The following is an 11,795-nucleotide window of genomic DNA, read 5'->3' as shown; positions in this document are numbered from 1 at the left end:
TCTCATTGATATAATAGCTGAATACAATATAATAAAAATGTGAATGCTGCGATTGCAGTATTCATAAGGATTCATTTGTAAGTCTGTAAAGTTTTTCGTTCGTAAATAATTAGGTTTTAGGTGTTGTCACTGCGATAAGTATTATACATTTAGGTGTCAGCGTAATGTCAGCATTGTGCATTTCAGTGTCTATGCAAAAGTAAGTAAATGTACATTTTTACAACCACATTTAATATGAAATACATAAGAATTCTCATAATTTAGATATGGATATTTACATATACAATTTTTTAAAGAGTTTTAAAGTTTTTTTTTTTTTTTTTGGAGTAATTGTCAAAAAGTCTTTAAGATAAGCCTTTTAGTGCCTGAGGTTGTGACCAGCAATGTGATATAATATGGAAATACATCTTCAGTGACAATGAGCTACAGTATTTGAATATGAAAAGAACTCATCTCTTGTCATCACAAAAATCAGCATTTGTTTTTATTGTGTTTGACCTGTGGGCAAAAATATTCAGTGCAACATTGTTCTTTAGGTAAACATTTTAGACATATACTTTTAAGTAATATATCATGTTTTGGTGCAGACTAAACATCCTCATGTCATTCTGATGCCCATTATCAAGTTTAAATGTTAATAAAAGTAAATTTAGGTTTCTGTAGTAAAAACAGCATGTCAGTCACAACACCACGGGTTTGATTGTTTTGATGGTATATATGAAAAGATTAAATGTATACTGTACCTCGAATACAATGTAAGCTACTGTGGATAAAAGTATCAGGGAAATGAATAAATATAATGTAAAATACAGAAATAGTTATCGCCACCTTACTAGACCGAGAAAGTACCACCAGTTTTGTTTGCAAAATGACAGTGACTTTTTTAAAGGAAGATTTTCTTAATATCAGTTACAAAATATGTGAAGTCATAGTCCATTTGGAGTGCATCATGTGTATTTACTCTAATTTCTGACAGAAAATGTATGATCGATCATTTCTCATTAGAATACAGCAGAGAGGATCCACAATCATGGATGGGAGTCTGTTTGTGCTGCTTCTGCTGTCAGGTTGGTGTGCTCATTTGTGGTGTGGACAGCCAGCTTCTTTGGCGATGAATGTTTATGGCTTACCCTCCTTGTGAAGGGTGTCAATGATTGTCTTCTGGACAACTGTCAGATCAGCAGTCTTCCCCATGATTGTGTAGCCTAGTGAACCAAACTGAAAGACCATTTTGAAGGCTCAGGAAACCTTTGCAGGTGTTTTGAGTTGATTAGCTGATTGGCATGTCACCATATTCTGATTTGTTGAGATAGTGAATTGGTGGGTTTTTGTTAAATGTGAGCCAAAATCATCACAGTTAAAAGAACCAAAGACTTAAACTATTTCAGTCTGTGTGCATTGAATTTATTTAATACACGAGTTTCACAATTTGAGTTGAATTACTGAAATAAATGAAATTTTCCACGACATTCTAATTTATTGAGATGCACCTGTATAAGCAAGCACAAACATACACACTTATATATAAATATATAAATCCATTTCACAGGGCTTTTGAAGACCACTTCTGGTCTTTCTCGTCAGTACTACTATATAAATGCAAGAATGTCCTGGCCAGAGGCTCAGAGTTACTGTAGAGGAAAGCACACTGATCTGGCTACTGTAGACAGCATGGTTGATGTAAGCAGGCTGATAAATGTAGTGGATGCTGGATACAGTGGATCGGTGTGGATTGGACTGAAGAACGGGACACAGAAACGCTGGGGTTGGTCTAAGGGAGAAGATTCACTTCCAGAGTACAGTGCCTGGAATGCAGGAGGACCAAGCAGTCAAAATGAATGTGGATTTCTTGCCTATGGGGTTTGGTATACTCTTCAATGCTCATTTGGGATTAACTTTGTGTGCTACAGTGGTGAGTTATGAGTTTGTGACTATATTCAGTAACAAATATACAGTTTAGCTGAGATGAAATGTTGTGACCTTATTCTTATTTTTTCCCTCTTGATAGAAAGCACTGGATACATATGGGTACAGATGCAGATGAGCTGGAGAGAAGCTCAGGGCTACTGCAGACAGTATTACACAGATCTGCCCACCATCCACAACTCTGAGGAACAGAATCAGCTCAAGAGTATTGTTTCATGGTCGGCATGGGTTTGGATTGGTCTATTCCAGGACTCTTGGGAATGGTCTGATAAATGGAGCAACTTCTTCAGATACTGGGCAGCAGGTCAACCATCCCAGAGTTCAGGATCTGGTGACTGTGTTGGCATGTCAACAACCAATTCTGGGAAATGGATTCATGAAAGCTGTAACCTACAGCGTCCTTTTATCTGCCATGGATGTGAGTTGTTGTTTTTTTGTTTTTTTTAAACAAATGAGATAAGTTGTTTCTCCATGTTCTGTAATTTGTCCATTATTTGTGTTTACATGCACATAATTGTCAGTTCTGTCTTCCTGTGTCTTGTGTTTCCCCTCCTCTCGTGCCCATATTTGGTTTGTTCCTGTTCCTGTCATTATTAGTTGATTAGTCTCCTTCCGTGTTTGCTTGTTCCTCACCTGTTTCAGTTCTCCTCGTTTGATTTCCTTCTGTTTATAAGTCCTGTGTTTCCCTGTCTCCATGTCAGTTGTTAATTGTCATTTGGATGTCCCCTGTCTCCTGTGTTCCTGAAGTTAAATAAAGTTTCAGTTTTGGTTAAGTTCCTGGGGCCTGTACCATGATGGTGGCTAAACAAACTCTGGGTTACAGGATTAGTTTTGAGTTGACAAAACCAAACCGATGCAATCAGGCTTAATTGGTACCATGAAGCAGCTCATCAACTTTCTCTGTCAACTCGGGCTTTGATCCTTAAGCTATGATTACTCCACGGGCGCGTGCACATAAAAGAGTGACGTCGGCACCGAACAACCAATCGCGTTCAATATGGATAGAGCGAGAGCTGTCTATTTTTCTGCGGAGGAGCAAGAAATAATTATTCAAAAGTATGAAGAATATAAACGTGTTTCAAGGACGCAGTAATACTGTATCTGCTGCCAAAGCAAGAGAAGAGTGTTGGAAAAAGATCGCTGATTGCGTTAATGCGTAAGTTAAACAAATATACATTCAATATTAATTAAAAATGATGTGCATGATGTATGTGTGTGCGGCGTGTATATGATGCCTTTACAATAAGGTTGTATTTGTTTAGAGAACGTAATGCATTAGCTAACATGAATTGACAATGAGCGATAGTTTTTCAGCATTTATTAATCTAATGTTAATTCCGTTAGTTGTTCAAGTTACTCATGTTACTTCACTGTGCATTAGACGTATGTTAACAGTTAGTTTTATTTTAAAAATGTATTAATGCTTAAATTAAAATGTGTATATACGTATACTGTATGTACAAAGGTTTGTGTATAAAAATGTGACTGTATATTAGGCCTACGTCATATAGATTAATAGGCTATTCATTGATTTTTAGATGCAACCCCAACTACAAACGTTCTTGGCAGCAGATAAAGACAAAATATAAAAATATCATTCAAAGTGGTGAGTATTTACCATAACCTTTTATTATTTTCGTGAACATTTTCACAAAAACGTTTTTGCAGCAAACAGGAAAAAAGTGTGACATTCGGAAAACTGGGGGAGGGCCACCTCCCCCAGAATACACTGTGGCAGAGGAGCTGGCTCTGAGTAGCAATAAGGGGCGGCCGATTATGGATGGTATTACAGGTGCTGTACAATCTGACCCTGGTGCTGGCTCCTCTAAGCAAGTGACACTGGGTATGTGTGCAATGCATTACTACCTTTTAAAAGTTGTACATGTGGCTGACTGTATGTTCTGCAGTAGAGGGAAATACAGTGTCCCTGTTGAAGCTGGCACACATTCACACAGTCTCCCACACAGAGGTGAGCTTGCAGCAGACAGAACACTATGAATATGCTTTACAACAGTTACGCTTTACATTGGCCTACTTTTATTTATTAGGGTGACGCAAATGACGAAGACACCCTCTCTGTGTGTTCTGAAACCATTGCTGAGGTGAAAGCATTGTTTTTAGTTTTTATTTTATGGCACACATTTTAATGTCACACCAATGTGACTGGCCCTTATCTTTTATTGTAGGATTTTTCACAACCTACCCCACAAACTGACGCCTCTACCTCAATGGGCTTCAGAAGGAATGTGAACAAGATACTGCTTTAAACCCTTGACATAAATTACAGCCAGTCCTGTATTAAGTCATGCCTTTTGTCATTTGATTTACCTTAAGACTTGTAATGACTGTTTGTGGTGGAATTATGTTTCAGGTGGAAACTGACTCCGTCAGGGCCCTTTACAAAAGGAGCCTAGAATTAGACTGCACACTAAAGGAGCTGGACTGTGAGCTGAGGAGCCTCCAAATTAAAAAAATTAAATTGGAGATCAAACAGCTGGAAAAACAGATCTCAGTATGTGAACTTACTAAAACAGGCAACACATTAGTATGAACACTCAATACTTATTAATGCATCTTTCTCTCTTTCTCCCTCCTTAGCCACATCAACAATAAAACCATTTGAGACCTATCTGCAGTTTCAATGTGCTTTTATTAAGTAAAATATTGTATGGTGATTGCATCTCTGACAGCTGTGCCAGCTGGGTGGTCAAGTGTGATTGGGTCAATTTCATCGGGGAGAAGCTGGTTTAGTGGTGGTGCTTGCTCCTTTCTGATAGTGGCTATATTGTGCAGAATGGCACATGCAGCCACTATCTGTGATGCCCGCTCTGGTGACACCCTTAACAGCCGAAGGCAGTTGAAACGTGCCTTTAGGATGCCAAAGGTCATCTCGATCTTGACCCTGGTTTTACTGAGGGCCACACTGAACCGGTTTTGTGGCCTTGTCTGAGGGTCAGGATATAGGGGGTTAGTAAAAATCTCTGGCATGCATAACCCCTGTCTCCTACCAACAGGCCATCAAAAAGCCCTGTCACAGAACAGAAAAGGGGAAAATTGTATAGGTTTTGCTTTGTAAATTAGAACACTTTTTAAAGTGTTTTGTACTGTAACTTGCATTCCTCAAAGCGCTGACACAACACAGACTCACGGAAAATTCGTGAGTCATGCACTGAGCCAGGCCATTTGGCATCCAAGCTTGTGATCATGCATTCATGATCACAAGTTATCTGAAGATGAAATGTACAGTAGATCATTGTCATATGTGTTAATGATTCATCTCACTGAAAATAAGTCATCTTGAATCTATAGTATACCTACCTGAACATTGAGGCTGTGAAAGGACTTTCTATTCACATAATCTGCCTCATGTTCTCCAAGAGCTGTGGAGATTGCAACATGTGTGCAGTCTATTGCTCCTATGACTCTAGGGAATCCTATCATAAGATTAATATATTTGTTAAAAGATTTAGAATAATATTAACATGTACTGTATTGTATAATTTAAGTGTTCTAAGTGAAATCTGCTTTCTGGGGAGAAAAAAAGTGAATGTATAAAAGTAAATCTGTTCATGTAGTGTCACCCTATCAGTCTTACCGGCAATTTTATAAAAGCCCTCTTTTATGGACATGGTCGATAAATGTCCGGGGAACACTATGAAGCTATTCATGTACCCCTGCAGTGCGAGGACCACCTTGCGAATGGTTCGACAAACCGTGTTTTTCCCAAGGTTCTCTGCATCACCGACCGCATATAAGTACGCATCGCTTGCAAAAACGCAACGCAATGCATACCATTTGCGGTACAGTAAGAGCATGACTTCGACGTGTCACATTTGATATGTGCGGCTCAAGAAGTTCGCAAATATAAGAGATTCCTTCCGGAGAATCTGTATCTTTCATACAAGTAAGTATCAGGAAAATCTAGTGGATTTTGTCTGTCCCTAAAACTCTTTCTCTGAAGTGCTCGTCTAACAATTTGTGCGGAGATGTCCACAGGATTTGGTAGAAAAGGTGAAGCCATTGCAACAGACACTGGGATATGTGACGTCACCTATATGTTTCTTTGATCACAGCTGATTGGTCGAATTTCAGTCTGAGATCTCGAATCCAGAACATAACCTGCCCCGGAGCAGGTTAGCCGTGCAGCATAAGATACCATGGCGACAAACAACGCTTAAAGCCGAGCTACCTTCATGGTACCTAAAACCCAGAGTTGGGGCAAACTAAACTGAAACTTACCTGGCTAGCCAGCTAATCCGGCTTCATGGTACAGGCCCCTGGTCTCCTCATTTCCCTGTCTGGAGAGGATCGTGACAATAATGCACTGATAGCAATCAAAAAGGTTTTTTTCCCAGGTTTTTTATTTTATTTTTTATTTCAACACTCGATTGAAAAGCAAAAATATTTAATCTTGATTGTTTCACCATAAAAATATTTATGATTCTTACAGTCCTGTTTATCATTTTAATTTGTTATAGGGCCCAAGTCTCCTTACCACACGTACCAGTATATGAATGAAAGCATGACCTGGCAAGACGCTCAGAGTTACTGCAGAGCGAGATTCACTGATCTGGCCACTGCTGACACCATGAATGATGTGAGAAGGCTGGTAAATACAGTGGATCCTGGATACAGTGGTTCAGTATGGATAGGTCTCCACACTGGGACAGAGTATCGCTGGGTCTGGTCTATGGGGGAAGGCACAATCTCCAACTACAGTATCTGGAATCCAGGAGAACCAAATGGTGATGGCGAGTGTGTGAGAAGTTTTAATGGAAGCTGGTACGATGAGAGCTGCAGCACTGTTCTCCCATTTGTGTGTTTCAATGGTGAGTCCTCAAAGTTTAAGTTTGTTTTTTCCACAGTAGCTGAGCTTTGACTGAAGGCTCGTCCTTATCTTGTATTTCTGAACAGACAGCACTGGTTTTATCATTACTGAGACTGCTATGACATGGAGAGATGCTCAGAGTTACTGCAGACAACACCACTCTGATTTGGCGAGTATCAGCAGCCCAGAGCAGCAGAATCTGCTCAGTAATGAATCATCACTCTGGATTGGTCTGTTTCTGGACTCTTGGCAGTGGTCTGATCAGAGGAATCTCAGTTTCAGATACTGGGACACAGATCAACCACCCCAGAGTTCAGGATCTGGTGTCTGTGTTGGCATGTCAAGAAACAATTCTGGGAAATGGGCTCAATACAGCTGTGATCTACAGCAACCTTTTATCTGCTATGGAGGTGAGTTTTGTAGGTCAGTCTGTCAAAACGGAGATTAAAAAACAACTGTGATGTGTGTTTTTATTAATTTCTGCATCTTCTATGTTTAATTCTTTAACCCTTTGAAAATTTCTTTAGCTGACAAGTTCATTAAAAAACAGATTGTACGGTTGAAGCTGTCCTGTAATGGGAAATGCGCATTGAATGATCCTTCACAACAGACTGCCTTTCTAAATCTGGTATGCATCTATGCATTTATACTGCATGTAGCCTATAAGTAGGATTTTTTTTTTTTTGCTTGATTCTCTCTTGCTGGTCTTCCAGATAAGTGAAAAGCTCAAGAGCATGGGGCTGAAAAGTGACAAAATGAGCTGGATACAGAGCGAAGGTGAAGAGGTGTTTCATCTGGAGAGCAAACGTACAGCGAATTCAAATAATCAATGTAGCAGGAAGTGATCAATGTATTTCTTTATAGTTACAGTAACTTTTAAAACAGATTCAAAGAACTAGGAAGTAGTAGTAGTAGTATCTGAACACCAGTAATGGATAAATCGTCATTGTATAATATATTTATTAAAATTGATTGTGAAAATGTTTCTTAAAGTTCCATATCAATAACCACATTAATGAATGTAGTGTTTTAGAATATTGCACACTTGGTACAAGTACGGTGTGGTAGCTACAAAACTAAGTTGAGTATAAAAAGGTCAGTTGGTGGAGCTTGGCATTAATCACAAGAAAGAGTTTAGTTTCCAGGTAAGACACATACTGAAAAAAATAAACTAAATTAAAAGTTGGACAAATGTATCTGTCAAATGTGTAATGGTAAATCAAGAAGTGAAATATTTATTCAAGTATATTCAGGAGGGACAAGGAATGGCAACACTTTTTGCTGTAACATCTGTTTTTACAGTTTTTTTTTCAATTGCTAACAAGCATTGTTCAATACTAAAACCACATTTTCAAAACTGTTCACACATTCAGCGATACAGAAGTCTATGCGGACCAAACTGTGAATCATTTTTCATTGCTTTCAGACAAAATTAATGCAATTATCACATTTTTCAAAATCCACAAACACTTTTGTCATTCATACTCCACAACCTACAAAACACTATACATTTTCAGCACATTTTCCAGATGCTAACACACTGCTTTCAAAACTGATAAAAGCACATTCAAATCATAATGATGGAAAACTGTCCATTTCTGCAGGAATTATATTGAAATATAAAATCTTAGCAGAATATTTATTATGAAATTAAATAATTATTCCAAACACAACTAAATGCAATTTCAGCTGAAAGCCAAGCCAAATGTCCTATTTTTAGTCGTCGTCGTCTTCGGTTATCTTTTGATAAATGGATGGCTTTGGAATGATTTTGTTTGGAAAAATGGATCAGGGAAGACATATTGGTGTGGAAAAAGAGTGGCAGAGAGAGGGAGGACTGGAACCGTCACAGTGAACATCCATCCATCTATACCATACATTTTCCCTAGCGCTTGTCCTATGCTGGAGCCCTTCCTGGGTCATAGGCTGGACAAGCCCCTGGACAGATGGCCAGTCCGTCACACACATTCATCTTCACACTCACTTACAGTCTCCAGTTCACCTGTCCTGTATGTCTCTGGATTGTAGGAGAAACCCAGAGAAAACCAACATCAACACAGAGAGAACATACAAACTCAACACAGAAAGACTCCTGCAGCAGCTGGGACTTCAATACTGCACATACAGCACCTCATTATACTAGACTGATGTTTTTTTTTTTTTTTTGTAATTACAGTTTTGTTTTTTTACAATCGCTATGACATTTTTTCCAATACTTCTAACAATTTTCCTAAACTCTTAACGCACCAACACACCTACAACACACAATTGACAAAACAGTTAATTTCAGGTTCAAAATCACACATTGCAAACTAAACTCTAACACGAATTTTCAAATTACAATAATATACTAACACAATACATCTACCTAAACACTGCAAACATGTCTCAAAATCAAATTATTATTCCAAAACACTAACACATGTTCTCTTCCAACAGGAACATTGAGTCGATCATAGCACAATATCATAAAAACACTAACATCAAATGGAATTACAGAAACTGTATTATTTTAGGTGTCAGGTGTTTAGGTGACCTTATAGTAATGCAGTAATGCAGTATATTATGGCCTTCCACTAAGCCGCCGATGTTGATGGTAGGAGTGAGCAAGTAATTGACGCTTGCAAATTGAATCCATGCACACTGATGTTAAAATGCAAACAGTGTCCTTTATTGTGCTTCAACCTATAACAGTTCTTGTGGCTTGCTTCCTGTGAGCTCTTCTTTTAATTCATGACATACAAATGAGTGTTTCATACCTTGCAGATAGCAAACACATTGTCCATAGCCCATATTATTCCTTACACAGTTATGCATTAAGCTCAGTCCCAAAACAACATAGCCATTTGACACAATAAGCTAGTGAGCAGGATAACTTGTAGCTGTAAGCACAATCACGGTCAAAAAACAGTTTGCTTTCCTGCCACCAAACCATCCCTTCTAATTAACCAGGTGCTCTTAATATACAAAGGTGTCACAATGCCCCCTCATGGACAAAACACGTATTGCTCCAAAATGGCTCCTACACAGCATATTGCATTGATCATAGATTGTGTTTTACACTACAGCTTCTTTTTCTTTTTCAGTTTAGTAAATGCATGTATTTTGTCTTATTGCTGCAGAAATTCAATACAAAATTTGATTGACCCATCTCAGAGTAGCTTTATAGAATGAACGTTTTATGGGAGAAAAAGAGACTGAGACAGAATTGCTGCAGTAAAGGCTTTATTTGCAACAGGACATTAGAAAAACAAGAAAGAAACCCAGAAACCCAAACAAAAGATATGCAATATTCTGTCATTTATTATGTGAAAGTACAAAATATACAAATAGAAAAAGCCACAGAAGAATTATAAATTCTTTCTCTGGAACCAATCTTTGGTGCAGATCTTCTTAAATCTCACATTTATGCAGGAGTGCACTTTTCCACACAAGATCGGCCCAAAGAGTTCCTCTTTTACTGTATATCATATGGTCATGCGATTGAAAGAACCCCAACACCTGAGTATGTTTCCTAGATGGGAATCAGCTGTAATTTACATTTACATTACATTTATATTTAGCAGACGCTTTTATCCAAAGCGACTTACAAAGTCTTGCAGTACACACAGCAAGGTTTATTTTTTTTAATTATTTTTTTTTTAATGAAAGAAAACAAGTAGAATAGAAAAAAAAGCTATTTTTTTCTTTTTAAGAAAACAAGTAGATAGAATAGAAAAAAAGAGAAAACTAGTGTTAGAGGGTCAGATAGATACAAAGAATAGATACAAAGAAGACAGATAGATAAAATAGAATTAGACTAGAGAGGTCAAATAAAGATGGGAGGGATGTGTTTTAGCCGTTTCTTGAAGATGGCTAAGGACTGCTCAGATTGAGTTGGGCAGGTCATTCCACCAGGAGGGAACAGTTAATGTAAAAGTCCGTGAAAGTGATTTTGTGCCTCTTTGGGATGAACAATAAAGATACGTTCACTTGCAGAACACAAGCTTATAGAGGCACATAAGTCTGAAGTAATGAATTTAGCTAAAAGGGTGCAGAGCCAGTGGTGGTTTTTTAGGCAAACATTATAATAATGCCTTGCGAGCAGCTATTGGTAGCCAGTGCAAATTGATAAACAGAGGTGTGACGTGCATTCTTTTTGGCTCATTAAAAATTAATCTTGCTCCCGCGTTCTGGATTAATTGTAGAGGTTTGATGGAACTGGCTGGAAGACCTGCCAAGAGAGCATTGCAATAGTCCAGTCTGGACAGAACAAGAGCTTAATTTATTATTATTATTATTATTATTATTACTTGCAATTTATATATTTGCATAACTTCAACCAGCTGTTTCTCATTAGCAATGGAATCAAATACAGGGGACATATATTTGTGTTTCAGTTCACTATATATATACAGCTGTTCACTTTGACTTTATCCTACAAGTTAGTTTTAGAACATGATGTTATCTGTTCTGACATACAGTGTGAAAGCATTTGAAAATTTGGCAGTAAAATTACATTGTTTTGGTCTTGGTTGAGCTTGTGTGTAAAAGAAGTTCAAGTATTTTAAATTTGTGTTAACTGTATTTTTAACTGCATTTTGTGTCAAAGCAACAAGAAATGTGTTAATTGTATAGCCTACACAGACGGATGTTGTGCTAACTGTGTTAAGAGTTTAGGAAAATTGTTAAAAGTATTGGGAAAATTGTTATAGCGATTGTAAAAAACTGTAAAAGCTAAGAGAGTATTAAATGATGAAGGCATGTTTATATTTTGAATGACATCTTACTGGGCTCTTCACAACAACAAACTCAGAAATAGTCGATGGCATTGCGGTTTCTTTAATATGTTGTGATCTCTGAGGTGGAGGAATGAAGAAGGAAGAGGAGGACTGGATGACAGGCCGATGAGGGTGGGCATGAAGCTGATTTCCTCAACCAACAGTGACTTTTATACTATGTAATGTCATATTTATTAGTAATATTTGCGTTGTTTAATTTTTGTAATATCGATTATTTTTGCAAACAATTTTTGAGGAGACACTGCCTCAGAGGAAATGCC

The 11,795-nt window shown here is 37.8% G+C and overlaps 1 protein-coding gene and 1 pseudogene across 1 annotated transcript; one reads left to right on the top strand and one right to left on the bottom strand.

The window, feature by feature from the left end:
* Positions 1-642: 642 nt before the first annotated feature.
* LOC131522563 (macrophage mannose receptor 1-like) lies at positions 643-7,787 on the top strand. Its single transcript, XM_058748148.1, has 7 exons — positions 643-1,067; positions 1,550-1,912; positions 2,009-2,344; positions 6,405-6,755; positions 6,841-7,164; positions 7,282-7,382; positions 7,468-7,787. Exons 1-7 carry the CDS (start codon positions 980-982, stop codon positions 7,597-7,599), a joined length of 1,695 nt encoding a protein of 564 aa, XP_058604131.1. The 5' UTR covers positions 643-979; the 3' UTR covers positions 7,600-7,787.
* LOC131522611 (putative nuclease HARBI1) lies at positions 4,025-5,947 on the bottom strand (annotated as a pseudogene).
* Positions 7,788-11,795: the final 4,008 nt, after the last annotated feature.

Source organism: Onychostoma macrolepis, chromosome 02 (genome assembly GCF_012432095.1).
Source record: "Onychostoma macrolepis isolate SWU-2019 chromosome 02, ASM1243209v1, whole genome shotgun sequence".
In the NCBI taxonomy this organism is placed as follows: domain Eukaryota; kingdom Metazoa; phylum Chordata; class Actinopteri; order Cypriniformes; family Cyprinidae; genus Onychostoma; species Onychostoma macrolepis.
The sequence above is the reverse complement of the archived record's forward strand: the minus strand, read 5'-3'. Positions and strand labels throughout refer to the sequence as shown.